The 18,781-nt window shown below is 35.9% G+C and overlaps 1 protein-coding gene across 2 annotated transcripts in view; it reads left to right on the forward strand.

The window, feature by feature from the left end:
* The window catches only part of adamts3 (ADAM metallopeptidase with thrombospondin type 1 motif, 3), a 157,264-nt gene that overhangs the window by 117,753 nt on the left and 20,730 nt on the right, over window positions 1–18,781 (forward strand). For both annotated transcript variants that reach the window (XM_032578401.1, XM_032578402.1), the window contains exons 15-19: window positions 445–568; window positions 6,814–6,894; window positions 13,495–13,658; window positions 16,048–16,204; window positions 17,497–17,629. In XM_032578401.1, the coding sequence (XP_032434292.1) occupies window positions 445–568; window positions 6,814–6,894; window positions 13,495–13,658; window positions 16,048–16,204; window positions 17,497–17,629 (659 nt within the window). The remainder of the gene's footprint in view (window positions 1–444; window positions 569–6,813; window positions 6,895–13,494; window positions 13,659–16,047; window positions 16,205–17,496; window positions 17,630–18,781) is intronic.

Genomic DNA, 18,781 nt, shown 5'->3' on the forward strand with positions numbered 1-18,781 from the left:
CAGATGAGTTGAAAAGGAGAAGCAGGATGTTTAAACTCAACGTTTTGGTCTAATCTCCAGTGCAAATACCTTAGTACACTTGAAATAAGACAAAACTAACTTACAAACAACTCTTCAGCAATATGTAAGTCATAATTCCTTAACATTGATGGAAAAAGTACTAGTTATTTCACTTATAACAAGGTAAAAATGAGATGTTAAGTGAAATGTTCTGCCAGTGGAGCTAGCACGTTTCCTCCTTAGCAGAGTTATTTTTTGCAGTTCATTTGAACAGTTCTTCTGGACCTTATTGACTAATAGCAGCTTGAACATCGTCTTAGTAAATCTGCCGACAAAAATAGAAGTCAAAAAGCTTTTCTCTGCTTACCCACCGGTGAAGCTCGTTAGCCAGAAGCTAAGGGGTGAATGCTAATCGTTGCCTTGTTGTGTTTTGTGGTTGTGCAGAAGGTCGGCTGTGACAGAGAGATCGGCTCCAACAAGGTGGAGGATAAATGTGGTGTTTGTGGTGGAGACAACTCCCACTGCCGGACCGTGAAGGGAACCTTCACCCGGACTCCAAAGAAACCAGGTAAGGTCACCTGGAGCGGCACGCGGCCGCTAGCATGTCTGACACACAGCCAGCGAGACGCTTCCTGTTTTGGTTGTTTATTCGGGGTAGTTGAACAAAACCAGACAAAAATAAAACCAAAAACAAGATAGTAAATAACGAAGGAACAGCTTGCTACATTTTTTACATGAAAAAAATCTGAAAAGTGTGGCATGCATTTGTATTGAGTCCCACTGCGTCTGGCTCCACTCATCTTCCTTAATATTGCTCCTAATGTTGTTGCTGTTTAAATATATTTATTCTATGATTTAGCTAATATGTGTTTTCATTGTTTTATGGTTTTGTGCCGATTACATAGACTGTTTTAGGTAATTATGAGTTTGCCTCAAATTAATATGATTAATATTAATAATTACCATAATTCATGTATTATTTTAGCAGAAACAAAAAATAGTGCATGTTTAAGTTGTACTATAAAATCTCTTGCGTCGACCTTATATAACCATTGAAGTTGTTAATCCCTGGATGTGTTGAAGGTTTCGATAACCAGAGTGAAACTTTATAAACACTTTCATCCTCCAAGGCCTTTTTTTATTGTTGCTTCTCATTCATTCATTACTTCTTGTAATTTTAGAATGGAAAGCTTTTAAAATCACGTCTAAACACAAACCCTGCATAGAAAATCAGAAGCAAAAAGGCTCATATTTATACTCAAGGTTGAAAATCTCCCATAAATTACAGAGCTGTGATTTGTTAGGTCAGAGTTTGACGGAATCGCCGCTGCAGTCGCTCTGCTGAGAAATGCAAACATTTGGTTCTGAAAAACTTGATCCTGTTTATAAAAGCAGACGCAGCTAGTTTGTGTTTTAACGTCATGAAAGAAACCCAATAACTAAAAGACAGGCCTGAGAGACGTACAGAAGAGTCTCATATTTCAGACTTTTGTTGCAAGATGAAGAAATTCATAATAAATTTGACTGTCCTGACTGCTGCAGGAAAGCTTCTCTCTTTGAAAAATTAGAGTTTAGGTTTCATTTAATGTGGGAATACTTTAAAGGTTTAAGTGGTATGGAGAGATTTAAATGAATTTATGTTGATGTGCATGAGAGAAGCAGAAAATCATAAGATATTTTATCTTCTGCCTATGGTGGCGAATTGAGGACATTTTAGATAAAAAAGGAGAAAATTCTACCAAAAAACAAGGACAATTTCTGAGTTTGAAGAGTCAAAAAATTTTAACTTGAAACTCAGAAAAAAAGTAAAAAAAATGTTCAACTTTTGAAACTCTGAAATTTCCATGTTTTTTATAGAAAATTTCTTAGATTATTCTCAAATTTTTTATTTTTTGTTGCAAAAAGCATAGACCGTTTGTAGGTTAATTATGAGTTTGTGTCAAATTAATGATTAATATGAATAATTATCATCATTCATTGACTTTTCAAATTCCTTGTTTTTCTCGTAAACTTCTGGGATTAATTTGAAAACTTCTGAGCTTTTCTAGCAAATTTTCAACTTTGAACTAAAGAATTTTTTTTCTAGAAAGTTTCTGAGATTAATAGATATTTTTTGCAGAAATTTACTCTTTCTTTTCTCCTTTTGTCTATGACGCCCCCACTATGCTGTCGAATTGAAACCGATTGAAATGGGGATTTTGCTTTTAGTCTTTAGTTGTGCAAATGCTCAAGGTCACACATGCAGGGTAAGAAAGAGCACTTAGCAGAATGAAACTAAATTATGCTTCAGTCACATACAGACTTGAATTACAGTCACATTGACATTTTTTCATTTTTTATCATTGCTGCATTTGCTCTTACATGCAACATATAAAATCCTCTTTAGAAAATTTAAATCAACAAAAATTTGATTTATTTGTGTCGTTAAAATCAAAACAGAAACTTATTTATAGACTTGTTAAGCTTATTGCAGTTAATTTTGATGATTTTTGGCAAAACTGCAATGGAAACACTGTTTTACAGTCACATGACCACCAACCGGATTTTACTACTGGCGGAAACCACGAAGAAGACAGGAAGTAGCTGGAGGATGGTGGTGTGTCATGTTTTTTTAAATGACTTATCTAAACAAACTGATCCACATGTGATTTTAGTTTTATTTCTTATTTAATAGAAACAACACAATTTTAAAATTCAAATTTTTTGCGACATTAGTGGATATTGAGGAAGTTTTGAAATGGAAACGCAGCGAGTGACATCTTCCACAAAGAGAAAACGCCACAAAAAAGTTTATTAAACATCTGGTGCTGCATCCAAGCATGTTTATGGAAAGTTAAGCGGAGGAAAAAAAGTATGGGGGAGATAAACATGCACAAGGAAAAGCAGCTTAAGATTTAATCAATCAGGTTTATTTGTGTAGCATATTTCAGCATCACAGTAGTTCAGAATGCTTTATATCCATCAGTGATTTTTTTATGCTCAATTTGAAGCATAGCTTTATAAACGACTGATAGAAACAACAAAAATTGAAATAACTTCCTGATTTTGACTAAAAACACAAAACAAAAATTTTTTGCTAGTTGAGGTGATTTTTTAAATTTTTTTTTCTAGTTTCTTTTTCTAATTCAGGTCCATTTTAGTCGCCACCAATGTACATTTGCATGTAACCTGTGTATTTTAAAATAACTAAGGCTGCTCATGTTAAAGTAAATAAGTGGAAATTGAAAAGGTTTTTCTATAGATTGTTGGTACAAAAGCATGCCACACTTTTCAGATTAACACTCAAAATTTTGAAAACTATGTATCATTTTGATTAATTTGTGATAAGTGAAAGAAAAGCTGTTGACCTGAGCTTCTCACTTCTGCAATTTATCACCCGAGTTCCTTTTGAGGAACCTGCTGCAAAAATACACACACCACACTTTGTAATCACAAGTTATTTTAAAAGTAATTTTCTTGCTAGCTTATAATTACAACAACTATATATAAAGTACATGAGACATTAATAAAATCCTAAGTAAATATTCAGATATTTCTGGTCTAGTTGAAGATGCTTAACTGTGTATCTATCCCAGTATTGAACAGATGGAAATTAGATTTTTCTGGACGGATATTAATGTGTGGGACGTTATGGTGAAACTGGAAGGCTGAGTAGATTATGGAGGTGTAGAAATTGCAGCAACTTCCAGCAGATTGTTTGTTAATGTGCTAAATTTGCATTCAAAGTCAATAAATGAGCCGTTTAGCGGAATTAGTCGGAGCAAATATGCCTACATAGGAAGTGTTGTATCTTTTTAATCAAAGCTGCAATTTCATTAAGAATCTTGGCTAAGCTTTATTAGTTTGAGCTCTGTGATTTTGTTTTTACACATTCAGCTGCACACATTGCTAAAGTAACCAGATTGTCTCTTAAAGAGGAAAATGCCTCCCTGCTGAGCCGACAATAAACTGGAAAGGAGTGTGTTTTGTGTTGTTTCGTTTTGTTTTTTTAGAAGAAGTTTTCTCTGTTTTAGCTGTGGGAATGAATAAATAACTGGAATGGATTCACCCTGAGTGTTTCTGTCTCCTCCTGACAGCAGCCGGGCTGTGATGAAGATCCATCCATCACTAACGACACTCTGAGCCTCAATGTGAAAACTTTAAAGTTTTTTGTTGTTTTTAAGCAAATGTTTCACTGAAAAAGCACAAAATCCTGCCAAGTTTTTATCTAGTTTTACTTGAAATAGGACAAAAATTACTTTTACAGAGTTTTAATTAACCAAACTTTTATAATGTTTCAGCAAGATATAAGAGCTGGTTTTAAGTCAAGAACTCCTTAAAATTTATTTTTTTTAAAGTTTCTCCTCAAGCCCAAACTTGTCGCTGCTCAGATCAAATCTTGTGAATTATTTTCCTGTGTGGCTACTATTGATCGTAGCAACCTGCGCCCACCCACTAGGAGGAAGTAAACGGACCCAGTATAACTCTTTAATGCTATTGGCTGAGAGGTTGCTAGGCAACAGTACTTTTTCTTCCATCAAATAAGAATTTGCAAGCGAGCAGCAAAGTTTGTGAGTGAAGATTTGATCCGAGCAGAGAGACATTTTGAGCGTGAGGAGAAAGGTTTGAGGAAGCTCAGAGAAAATTTGAACGAGAGCAGAAGTTTTGAGCGTTCTCGACTTATGGCACTAAAATACCCCCATATAATTTAGTTTTGTTTTATTTCAAGTGGACTAACATATCAGCACTAGACCAAAAACACTTGGTAAGGTTTTGTTTTTGCAGTGTTTTGTTTAACCAATCACCTTTCCTACAGGAAAACAGTTGAGCAAGAGAGCGCAAAATGACTCCCCACTGATGGAAAGCTCACCATGCAAGTATCCCAGACCGTAGTGCAGCTGGATGTCTAACGCTGTAGAAATCAGAAGAATCGCGTCTCAAACTGCTGTGACTAATTAAGTGTCTGTTTTGGTTTTCCCATCTTTGGCTTGTTATAGGTAGAAGATGTTGTTCGTTGTCATGTTTGTGGCTTTTAAAAAGACAAACGTAGTTTTTTGGTTGGGGAAAAACGTCCCTCAGAACCGGGCCGCCGACCTTTGGAAGCAATCCAGCGTGTAATTGGTGGCTCTCAGTGTGATTCAGTGGAACCTGACTGGAGCGCCGGCGCTCGGTTCGGCCCGGTGATTCACATCCACAGGGCCAATTTACGACAAGAGCCTTTTCTTTCAGAGCTTTAATCAAACTTTCATTTCCACCGAGGGGCGCCCGGCGCTCTGATGTCCTCCAGTTTTATTCTTTAACTCTTTAGAAAAAAGTTGATTGGAGCTTTGAATGCTGAACACACACCACTCCTGTGAGCAGAGTGCTGCTCTAAAGTAAGAGTAGCACCACTTCAACATATTTTTACTCAAGTAAAAGTAAAACATAGCTGCCCAAAAAATTACTCAATAAGAGTAAAAAAGTATTTGGTAAAAAATCTCCTCAAGTACTGAGTAACTGATCAAATGATCAATTGTACAATAATTCATATAAGTAACAAAAAAACAACAAAAATATTATTTTTCCAAATCAGTTTCTATCAATAAAAAACTTATGAAACTTTAATAAAAACTGCAGGTGTTTGAATGTGTCAGGTGGATTTCCAGTTTGTTTTCCATTCAGTGGGTAGAAAATCCAGAAATTTTACTGAGTTTAGAGTAGAGATACTTCGTAATAAAATTACTCAAGTAAAAGTAAGAAGCGCAGCTTAGTAAAAATACTCCTATAAGCACTTTTTTTCAAAAAAGTTACTCAGTAAATGTAACTAGTTACTGCCGTACTCTGCCTGTGGTTTTGCCTCGCCTGCTGCTTCCTGAGTGTCCTGTCAGTCGATTCTTCTGGTTTGCTGATTAGAAACTTTCCTCCACAGAGTGCTGCTGCTGGGAGAGACGGAGACACAAGGACTAACTGATCTGTTTCTGTCTGAAGGGAAGACCAGAGGAGCCTTCTCTCTGCCCAAAGGAGCTCGCAATGTGTTTTTAAATGAAAGTGAGGAGTCTAGAAATGTTCTGGGTGAGTGGCGGCGGGTTTGTGAGCGGTGGACATCTGCAGCAGAAAACTACAAATAGAGTAGAATAACTCTGCCTCATTGAAACGGCCTGAAGAGGCAGTTCATTTACAGGTGGAATGAACTGTTTCATTACAAAAACACAAAAATTCCCAAAGTATTTTGGTCTAGTTTCTAATGCAAATATCTTAATACACTTAAAATAAGACAAAACTAACTTACAAGGAACTTTTCAGTTGAAATCGGCTCTGATTTCCTTAGTTCTGGGAGATCTGTGATCAGCTGATACTTTAATGTGAAGCTGATTTTAGTCATATCAGATATTTAGTCAGATTTTGGTATCGGAAGTGAAAAAAGTGGATCAGTGCATTATAAATAATATAGTCTGCCAGTGGACTGAGCACTTTTTCATCAACCATAAGGAATTATTTATTCAAATCAACATCCTCTATCTTGCTAAAAAGTTTCTTATAAGTTAGTTTTGTCTGCTTTATAATGTATTGAGGTATTTGCTCTAGAAACTATATCAAAAGTACTTTGTATGACTTTGTGTTTTTGCAGTGTTGGGCCAGTTTCAATGTGTTTTCTGTAGGAACATTAACTTTTTTTTAACTTTCTCTCTTCTTCAAACGTTGCTGCGTAGATCCAGAGTGAAGAAAACTTCTGCAGAAGTCTGATGTCCGCTGCTGCAAACAAAGAGTTTAGTTCTAGATCTGCTTAACTTTTCTGTCTCCTCTCATCTTCCCTAACCTCCCGCTTCTGCTGCTGCTGCTGCGAACTCGCCGAAGGTTACCTTAAGATGTTTCATGTTCCTCCTGGAGCTAGACACGTGCTGATCCAGGAACGCGAGGCCGACCCGCAGATCCTGGGTAAGTGGCTTCCCGCCGGACGCCTCGGCCCGCCCTCACCGCCTCGCTGGAGCTCTAACTGGAAAATGTTCCCTAAATTCAGAGATTAGAAACTCTGCATAATTTATCTCTTGTCATTTTCCCGGCCCGAGAGAATCCACTTGCTCATTTATTATTCATAAACCTATTAAAGAATCGCTTTTGGGTTCCATCGCTTGTAAAAATATGTTTTTAGAGTTTGAGTCCACAGATATTTCTGGCCACATTTCGGATGAGTTGGCCTTATTTAAGCTCAGATTAACAGAAAGAGTCGGGGTGAAGCCGCTTCATTTCTCTAATTAGGTAATAAAACCTCTAATGAAGACGTTGAACACTGAAAGGTTGCTGAGAGGCCATGGAAAGCTAGCCGGCTAAATGACTTGGCAAATACCACAACGCATTTTAATGTTCAGATGAGCAAAGAAATCATCAAAGCAATAATTGCCTGAAGGCGAAAATGATCAGCGGAGAGTTTCACAGCTTTACTAGAGCTGTGATGCAAGTTTTTCTCCTCTGTCTGATAAAATGAGTCACAAAAGTTTTGGGTTAAAAGTTAAAGTTATGTTCAAAGTCACAGAGTTGGAATTTGCTCAGTTGTTTTCCACGTTATGTTTGCTCTATCAAATCTCTGGAAGCTGAAATACCGAAACGCAGGGCTCCTCACTACGCGATTACCTTATAATTTACTTTTTTGTTTTGATTTTATATTTTAGTTTCATTTTCAATCATTTTTCAAATGTGTTTTTATTTAAATCAGAGGTGCTCAACATGGGGGTCGTAACACCTGGGGGGCCACGGCTGTACTGCAGGAAGGCTGTGAAATTTCAGATTAAACATGTTTTGTATATTTTTTTCAAAATTCAAAGTTGTGTCTTTAAATACATATTAACATTCATGTTAATCCAACATGTAACAAATTGGTAGGAGGCATAAATAATCTATATTCATTTTTGTGCGCATTATATTCAGGTATATTTGGTGTTTGAACTGTTAAAAAGTTGCATGCATTATGTAAAAACATCCTTAAACCTATTTTCTCATTGTCTGACTTTAAACCAGATAATCTTTCCATTATTCTGGCGTTTAGGAAAAAATAAATAGCTATGATTGTTTGCAACCTTTGGAATTGAAGAGGAAGCACCGGGTGCAACACGAGATGTAGAAAATAAATCAAGGAACCAACAAACTTGAAAACCCAACAACTCAACGTAAAAGTAATTTATTTTCACTGCTTTACTTCAGGACTTAAACAGAAAGGAAGCAATAAATGGTAGGGTCTCCAAGGCCAAAGCAACAGAGACAAATTCCTAATAAAGCGATGTTTTTATCTGTCAAAACAAAAGTTTCATACCTGAACGCCCTGGCTGGCCAGGTTCTGTTCTGTGGCCAGAAAAAGAACAGAACAGAAGAAACAGCAGAGAATCCATAACAAGATATCTTCAATAATTCACAAAGCAAAAAGATCTAATCACAGAATCGCAGTCAGGACAAAAGATGAAGTTTAAACAAAACCTCCTGAAGTTTCAGCTTTTCCAACAGACCTGCAAACAATCGAGAGAAGAAAAGAAAACGGCTCATTCTGGTCAGAGAGCTCCTAGAGGTCAGAGGACGTAACTATGGTAACCCCAACTGACCTGGAGAAGTTTGGTCTGATTATCATAATCGACCTCCCTGCACTGCAAAAACACAAAATGTTACCCAGTGTTTTTCTTCAGTTTCTAGTGTAAATATCTTAGTACGCCTGAAATAAGACAAAACTAACTGAGAAGTAAAGTTTCAGCAAGAAATGGGAGCTTGTTTAAGTAAATAATGACATAATGTTGATGAAAAAGTTCTAGTTCCATTGGTAGATTATAAAATGGGAAAAATGCCTTATAAGTGAAATAATCGGCCTATTTCTTGCTGAAAAATACATCTAAATTAGTTTTGTCTTATTTCAGGTGCACTAAGATATTTGCACTAGAAACTAAACTGAAGGACTTTGTAAGATTTTGTTTCTGCAGTGGAAAAACTTTAACTTTATTGTCTTGACTTCCCATTTCATTTCTGTTCTTTTTGATGAACAGCTGAATCCTCAGTGTTTTCATTTACTGCTACAAATAAAAGCCAAATTAGATATCAGTTTTATGCCAGGTTCTTTTAATATAAATAAATAAAATATATAAAAAATATATTAGTTTTACAGCTCTGAGTTTAGAGATTGTTTTTACTTAAACAGTTTGTAGAATCAGATCTTTTGCTTCACAAGTCAAATTTCTCAGGTCATTCTCAGCAAACGACTTATTTTAAGGACTTGCTGTTCTTTTTAAGCTGCAAACTTTTTATAAAAATAAAAAGAAATATGTTTCTAAATTCCATGTTAATATTTTTACATATGACTTTCCCCTTTCTGTGTTTTTATTAACTGTGATACATCTGGAACAAGTAGTTTTTCTATCTTTCCTTAACGCTCGTTCCAGATTAAAAACATCTTCAAAGCTGTAACTTGTTTCCCAAAACATCTCAACATTTATTCTGTGAAAGCTTATCAGAGCAGCAGGATTCGGTTGTTCATCCGATAAACAACTGAATGCATTAAAGATGCAGTTTATCTTTTCCCTTCATGTTTTGGAAATGACTCAATGAAAGTATAATTTATTTAGCTCTGTGACGTTTAGAACAAAATTAACCTCTGACTAAAGTTGAGAGACGGTCTTTGACGTAAACTCAGGTAAGATGACAAAATAACTAATTACTGTTATTTTCTGTCTGTAGAGTAAAAATAAAAAATAAGAAAGTGAACAATTTAAACAGATAAACTCTGGAGTGAACTAAACCAGCTGATTTAAAGTCTTCTGGGCTGATTGATGAATACATTTGAAATGTTCTGCTCCTGAAATAAATTCTGACCTGAAGATATTTTTTAAAATCAAAATGCAAGCCTTAACATTTATGCAACATCACACTTTTGACAACTTTTATTTCACTTCATCCTGGATTTTTTTTATGTTTCTTTAAAGAGCAAAAAACAAAAGGTCAGTTTTTATCCCACAGATGTTTATGCATCTGATAAATATCAGATCAGTCTGAGTTTTCTTTGTCAAAACTGTTTTTTTATTATTAAAGTAGCAGAAAGAGACTTTTAAGCAGCGAGTTTTAAATGTCTACTGACATTTTAAACAGTGAAGTACAGTTATTTCTGAAAAAAGCTACGAAGGCCCAACAAAAAGAATGGACAACTTAAAATGACACAAAACAGAAAATTGAAGAAATTAAATGGTTTAAAGTTTATTACTCTACGTAATTTGAATATTTTTCAACACAATTTAAACACCCAGTTTGTAGCTAAAGAAACTAGATAAAAAGTGAAGCAACTTTTGCAGAAAGTTATTAAATGTTGAGGTTTAACCTGCGAGTTCATTGGATGTTGGAGTTGATGTTTCCCTTCTGCCACATGCAGAAACGCTGCTGCCCTGTTTTTGGGTCTGAGGTGGAAAACCGTCCTGAATCCTTTTCAGACACCTGGAACAATTATTTCTACGGAGCGGAGAGGAGCGGCGCCATCCGGCTTCTTATCGGCGCTCAATTCAAAAGCTAGCATCTGTGAGGAACCTTTGTGCACGTTGAATGGATCGCTCTCACGTCCGTAAAGGCAGCAGCGGTGCCAAACAACGAGCAGAAATGGTTCTAGAACGACACACACACAGCTGTCTGCTGCCTCTTTGTCGTGGGAAGGGTTCGCTTCTTTCAGACGGAGCAACAGGAAACATCCTGGCTTCAGAACAGAAGAACCGTCATGGCCGCCGCAAACCGCCGGGGAAAACTATTGGCACCGTTTGCAACAAGAGAAAACTCTGAATGGAGGCGAAACTGTTGAGCAAATGGAATCACAAACCAGCTAAAACAGTCTTTAAAGGGGCGTTTTCATCTGAAGGAGAGTTATCTTCTTAATACGTTTCTTCTTTTGGACATTCATCCAGCATGCAGAACGTTACTGAAACACAAAATCCAAAATACACAACATTTATGGATTCATGTAGCATCACAGATTTATTTTTTCTTCAGGAAGTTCTACTTTCATCATTAAATAAATCTAATTATTTTATTGAAAATGTGTAATTAATTACATTTAGTTTAAATTATAAATCTAAAAAATATTTATTGGTCTAATAAACTGAATAATATATAAATATATTCTAATAAATAAAACACAATTTATAGCTGGATAAGTGATTTAATTATTCCTTCAATTTTTAAACAAATTGCATTTTTGTTTTCTAAAGGACTTTAATAAAATAAACATTACAATAATGCCTTAAATACTAAAATTGATCAACATTATTTTATGCCTTCTGTCAATTTGTTACATGTTGAGCTAATGTTAATATAAAAATACACAAAAATGTTTCATCAGAAATGTCACGACCCTCTTAACGAACCTCCACGACCCGCCTTTGTGTCACGACCCCCATGTTGAACACCTCTGATTTAAATAATAAAACTCTTTTTAAAACGTAAAGAAAACTGAGAATTAAACTAAAAAAATTTTATCAAACAAGAAAAATAATAAATAATTCTAAATAAAAAATCGTTGGAATCAGTTTTCTACCCGTTGATTTCATCCGTCCACTCCGACTCTGTTCCTCGTTTTCCTTTGTTTACTGTTTTTGCCTTCGTTGTTGACAGTTCAGCCTGCCGGGATCCCAGCATGAAAGAAAAACGCTTCACAACTGATTACCTTTATTTCTTTTATTCCCTGTGGCTGCGGGGAAAATCGATACTGCAGCACAGAAACGGGACCGAACAAAACACGAACCCAGCAGCTGAAAACATTTCACAGAGTCCGACCCGCTCATGTGAAGCGTCTGAAAGCTAACGACCCGCGCAGCATCAGACCCGCTCCTCTTCATCAGTAAACGCTCTTCATCCGCCGTCATTACCTGATAATGACGCTGAGAGAAAGATTACTGCCTGCTTATTCTTCAAACTGCTGTTTTTCTCAAAACTCACATCTCCTGTCATGATGTCAATGTTACAAAATATTAGCGCGCTGCCTTGAACCTAAACCAATAATCAGGAAATGGACCGGTTGCCCCTGGTGCACCTACTAACTGATGAGAAGTCACATCAACTGTGGGGTTTTAATGACCACAAAAGGAATTTTGATTTTCAGAATAAATGATTGTACAGGTGCTCATTAAATCCTGCTTCATCCTGCTGGAAAAACAACTCCTACAGAGGCTTATTGTCCTTATTTTTCCTAAGAACAATAAATCACCTCGCTGAGTTTTGAAGCAAACTGAGCTGCTTTCACCATCTGCAGTAAAAGTCCTGGCAGAAAAAGAAAATCCAAACTGCAAATTGATTTCTCGTCTGTAACGACTGTAGATGTCAATCGACGCAATTCATAAATTTACCCCTTAAAATGCCAAAAGTGATGATCGGTCTCTAGTTTTCAGTCTGGTAGTCACAACATTTAAGCGAATCTCATTAATGGAAGTGATTTAGTCGTCAATAAGGCCAAACAATCAGTTTTTCAAGCCCATAAGTCATACTTTTGTTAAACATAAACAACTTTCGTTTAGTTGTACGTGAAAAATGTATGTTGTTTTTTTTCTTGTCTGTTCCCTTCTTGTATTTTTTCAGCCTTATATTTCTAAATAATTCTCTTAAAATTTATTCCAGCACATTTTAATGTACATAATGCATTTTAGTTTAGATAATAATGGTATATAAAAAATGCATATGAGAAAATTGAGAGTTGAGACATTTAGGAAGAGATAAAATGACCAGAATCTTGTTTTTTTTTATCTCTGCAAAATCACAAAATCTTACCAACTAATTTACAAGAACATTTTCAGAAAAATATAGAAGTTTGCTTTAAGTCAATTATTCCTTAATATTGATAAAATTCTAGTTCTACTGACCGTTTTTGTTGCTTATAAAATGGGGAAAATGTCTTAAGTGAAAAAATCCACCGATGGAACTTTTATTTTTATTAATATTAAAGAATTATTGACTTAAAACAAGGTGCTATATCTTTTAATAAAATGTACTTGTAAGTCAGTTTCCTTATTCTAAGTGTACAAAGATATTTGCATGCATTCAATGACTACAGTGAGAATGAGGTTTTTTCACAATAAACTTCTTTATATTTCACAACTGGTTTTAAAATAACTCAAAACACATTTTGGTCTCTGTAGAAATCTGCCCACAACTGTGAATTTTGGCAAGTGCTTAAAAATTAAAGTGGCAGCTACAACAACATCAACATTTGTATGTCATTATCCATTTTATAATTTTTTTCTTAGTAAAATTTAGAATGTTTTTTTTTTCACTGTTAGAAAGTTAGTTTGTGCACCAGAGAAAAAAGTGTCTAAAGCTCAGTGCCTATTAAATATTTCTGATTAATGTTGATATTTAAATAATCTAAGCCCTATCATAACCTTATGCTTATGCATTTAAGTGCAATCAGTGTTATTGTGTGTGATTAATTCAGACTTAAATGTTCAGGCAGATTTATAATAAATCAGAGCAGAGGTCGGGCTGGTAGAGGAGGTTTCTCCAGTCTGATGATTTCTCCCACCGAATGACTGATTGCAGCAATCAAGAACCAGGCAACAGGACACTACATCCTCAACGGGAAGGGAGACGAGCCGAAGTCCAGGAGCTTCATTGACCTGGGAGTGGAGTGGCACTACATCCTGGAGGGAGACGTGGAGACGCTGCACACCGACGGACCTCTGCACGACCTCGTGGTGGTTCTGGTGAGGCGCTGCAGGGCACAGGCTTCAGAAACAGATTCATGCCACTAAAACGTCAACAAAACTTCTCCTTATTTACCCAAAGTCAGATTTACACTGCAAAATCACAAAATCCTGCCAAGTACCTTTGGTCTAGTTTCTAGTGCAAATATCTTAGTACACTTGAAACTAGACAAAACTAACATACAAGTAACTTTTCAGTAAGATATAGGAGCTTGTTTTAAGTAAATAATTCCTCAATATTGATTAAAAAGTTCTAGTTCCGTTGGATTGTTTTACTTATAACATTAGAAAAATATCATGTTATACGTAAAATAATCTGCCAATGGAACTAGAACTTTTTAATCTATTGAGGAATTGACTTAAAACAAGCTCCTATAGCTTACTGAAAAGTTACTTGTGTCCTATTTCAAGTTTACTAAGATACAGTATTTGAGCTGGAAACTAGACCAAGATTACTTGACAATATTTAATGTTTTAGCAGTGCAGGCATTTTAAAAATGTAATTTTCAAGTGTTTTCAACACATTAAAGTTTAATCTATTAGGATATATTTGCATTTTGTTTTTACATTTGAGTCTAACTGCTTATAAAAACAGTCCAAGCACTTAAAAAAACCACCCAGAAGTTTTTTGGTGTCTGGAAAATGAGCCATTACAAAAACATCTTGATTGTTTGGTCATTGGACAGGTATTGCACTGTTACCTAGCAACCCCAGTGAAGCTCCACCGTGTCACCTAGCAACCCAAGCTGAGCTCCAGCACGTTTGGTCAGCTGGTTTTGTTGTGGACTTACCATTTAGAAACCACTTGCTGCTTCCTTGTTGGTTGTGCAGGAGGCTCCACTTCTGCATTTCAAAGATGTACAGTTGTATAATTATTCATCCATTTGCAACCATTTTCGCGTTGAGTTGCGTTTGGGAGGCGTGGCCAGCAGCAGCTTATTTGGATTTAAAGTGACAGAGGCCCTAAAACAGCTTGAAATAGGCAAAACTGAGCAAACTAAAGTCTCATCCTCTAATGATTTTGTGTAAAGAATTTAACAAATATGTTTTGTATTGACCATAGACGGATTCTAACCTGATCAAGGACCAATAATTGGTCACCTTTAACATGTAGATATCACCACTTCTGTTTACACTTTAAACAGTCATTGTTTTTAACCAATAAGATCACATATAGTCGTCTTCTGTGACATTTTACAAGGTTGACACACAGAGATGACGTTATGTTAATCTTTTAAGTGCTATCCTGTCGTTCTAAGCCCAAAGCAAAAGCTGTGCCCACATTCTCAGCACCAAGTGGAGCCTGTTCCCAGTTGGACTCCAACGATTCTGCTTGCGGTGTTCATAGTCAGGATTATGATCCTTCTGTCTGTGATTTTCATTTATGTTCTGATCTTCTAACCCAGGAAAGTCAAAATCATTTTCATTCTGGGCAACATCAAGATCATAAATGTTCTGAAAGGTTGGTTGTGCCAGAATGCACAGATAAAAACTGATTAAATATGGATAAATAGATGTCTCTGCATTCGCTAAGTACTTCTTAAATTAAATAATATTGAACATCCAGGATTTCATGATTGTTTTTGTGATTTTGCTATAAAAATCAAAGATTTTGAGGATTTGATGATTAGAAAAAATTTGCAGTATTTGCGCTTACGTATGACTTTTTGTTAAATGTGACTTTTTGTTACTCCTCATATTGATAACCGACTGTAACCTGACATCAAGTGCAGTAAAAAGTAAGAAATACTGCGGCCTGCAGGTGGGAGTTAGCAGTCATTTAAACCCAACGTTTGTGTTAATTGTTGTGGAAAACTTTGAATAATCTCACAAATATACATTAGTGCGAAACACAACAAAAACCTGGAGGCGTCTGAGTCTAGAGGGCCCTATAAAAAGTTATGACGGGCCGGATGTGGCCCCCGGGCCTTCAGTTTGACAGGCGTTTAACTCCTGTTTTAGCAGTGTAATTTAATCTGAAGATTATTCTGAGAAAAAGTGAAAAGGTTTCTATGAACCATTTTTCATGAGTCATTGAGTCGTGATCGTGTTATTATTCAGAGTTGCTCTGATGTATTTCAGTAGGAAGATAATAGCTTGTGTTTTTATTAAAGACAACACAGAAGTAGACAAGTAAAGAGGGAGTATTACTTCACCTTCTGGTGTCGCAGTGCTTTCTCTAACCATTCACTCTCCTCCAATTACCTGTCTCATCACGAGCCAATTACCTTAGCATGGTTGCACAATGAGCCATCCTGGCTTTATTTTCCCCTCCTATTGAAATCATCCACAGTTTATTTGAACAGCTCCAGTCTCTCACTGCAGATTTGCAGTATGGATCAGGCTGTGACGCGCCGGCTTTTGTTTTTGCTCTCTTCCTGGTTTGTAGATTATACCGAAGGACAATGAGACACGATCCACGTTAATGTACAAGTACATCATCCACGAGGACTCGGTGCCGGTCAACAACAACAACGTGATCCAGGAGGAAGCGTACGAGTGGGCTCTGAAGAGCTGGTCGCCGTGCTCAAAGCCCTGCTCTGGAGGTAAATCATCGCATTATCCTTCAAAGGTCTCAGAGGGACGTGACTGCTGACACACATTAACATTTTCCACTTTAAGTCCCACTCCGCCAAGCAGCAGTTTATAAATGTGATCCCAGTTTAATTCTCACACTTTAAACGAGTTGAATAAGTATGATGGAGTATTAGTGCCATACTAGGAGGAAATAAAAATATTAAATTATGACTATAAAGTCCTAAAATTACAAGAATAAAGTCATAATATTACAAAATAAAGTTGTAACATGATAATAAACACAAAATATTTTAAACATAAAGTCCTGAAATTCACAAGAATAAAGTCATAATATTACAAATATAGTGGTATGAGAATAGTCATAATATTACGAGAATGAAGTGGCATTATGATAATAAGCACATAATGTTGCAAATATGGTAATAAAACTACAAGAAATAAGTCATATTTTACAAAAACAAATTCGTAATATGAAGAGAATAAATTTTTAATGTTATAATAAACTCGTATTTTGAGTATAAAGTCATAAAAATACGAGAATAAAGTACATAATCCACAATAAAGCTTGGTTTTATTTTAATCTTTTTATTCTTATTTTTTTTTTACATGTTTTTGCCCTGCACGTTCTATTAACTTATCGATTTTGGCCCACATGGCATGAAGTTTGGACTCCCCTGTTCTAAAGACTTTCCTTATGATTTGTTTTCTCTTTCCTGATTTACAGTCAGTCAGTCAGTAGGTTGTTATAAATCATCTGACGCCTCATTTGAATAATTTTTTGCTCTCCAATCGTTTTAATCACTTGATGGGACCCATCTGTTGGTTTTTGAATGCAGCCGCTCTGCCTGCTGTGGTTAAGGATCTTTTCATCCTCTCCACTGTCTGCTCAGTATCTGATGCTCTGCAGTATGAACCAAAAATAATTCAGCTTGTTTATTAATTGGATCAGTAGCAGCTCAGTAAGGAGGGGGAAGAGATCGATCTTTTCACAAATTATCTGTATTATAACAAACTGTCACAACGTGGTGACAGTTTAACAATATGTTATATATATATATATATATTTTTTTTTTAATAAAAGTTACATACTGCAGCTTTAAGCCTTGGGGCCTGGATACATAAAAATCTAAGATTTCCCTGCTGAGGTGGAGATATTTATGTGACAACACGATCCTGCTTCTGGGGCTCCGAGGCTGATTATTGCTGCCGTTTAAACCATTTAATAAATGTCTTCGAATCAATTGCTTCCTTTTTACGCACTGCCAAGCAGTCCGTAATTAAAGAGTCTCCTCTTTCCCAGGGTTTCAGTACACCAAGTACGGCTGTAGGAAGAAGGGAGACACAAAGATGGTCCACCGCGGATACTGTGAGGCGAACAAGAAGCCGAAGCCGATCCGCCGAATGTGTAACCTTCAGGACTGCACTCAGCCTCAGTGAGTACAGCGTTCTGTCACAAAGCACAAAAATCCAAAGATTACAGTTCAATAAAAGGATACAAATGTTATTTACCTAAATGTAATTCTCTTTTTTTTCTGAGATTTAGAGAGAAGTTGAAATGAAAAACTTATCCTGTTAAAATCAGCTCTGTTTTTTAAATCTGTACAACGTTTGGTTTACATTGGACTCATTATTTCTCAAAATACAAAAATGAAATTGTTAAGAGAAAGTGATGCTAAAAAACAGTATAAAAAAGTGAAGATTTAATGCAGGTGTTGCACAAGAGTGAAAAAGAAACGTAAAACTTTTTTGTTTTCTACGCAGAAACAGGAAATAAACTCCCTTTGCTACTCATGGCGCTGAAAGTCAGCTTTAGGTTCAGCATTCATTACTTTGTTTACTTCTAAATTCATTGAACATTCAAAAAATGTCTTTGCACTTTGAACTACATAGCTCTCAACAGACGTAAAAAATGTGATGTAACAAACCGAATGAAATTTTTCTCATTATAAAAGCAGAACTTGGCATGGCTCAGTTACTGCCACCAAAGTTTTGCAAACTTTCAAAACTCCAACATTTCCTTTTAGAGACCCTTTCAATAATTTAAAGTCTTCGTAATGAGAGGTCAGAGAAAGAGAAAATGCAGACCAGAGTTTTCTGCACGATGCATAGAGTTTGTTTCCTGCATCTGTTACTGCACGGCGCTGCTTACAAGAAAAACTAATTTAGAAAAATATTAGCAAATTTGCTGCTAATGCGCTAATAGCTGATCTAACTTTTTGTTTATCACACTTAGCTTCTCCTAAATTAATCTATCCAGAAAAATTCTAAAGCTCTAATTTAATTGGCTGTTTTGTTTAATGTATATTTTTAAGTTTTGGTTATAAATTAAGAATTCTTGAAGTAGTTGGACGTTTATGTTCATGCTCTTATTATGAAGCTGGGGAAGAATGCTAACACACCAGATGCATTTCCTCTCTTCGTTGTCTCCTTTTCTTCCAAGAATCTTTATAGAACAAATGACAACCTCAACAAAACATTTGAGGTTTACAGAATAATACTTCACTTATATGAACAAACAACCAGGGCTGCTAATAAACTCATCTGCCGGTTCGCCACCTGTGATGCGATGCATCATTTATTTTTCA

Source organism: Xiphophorus hellerii, chromosome 12 (genome assembly GCF_003331165.1).
Source record: "Xiphophorus hellerii strain 12219 chromosome 12, Xiphophorus_hellerii-4.1, whole genome shotgun sequence".
Classification (NCBI taxonomy): domain Eukaryota; kingdom Metazoa; phylum Chordata; class Actinopteri; order Cyprinodontiformes; family Poeciliidae; genus Xiphophorus; species Xiphophorus hellerii.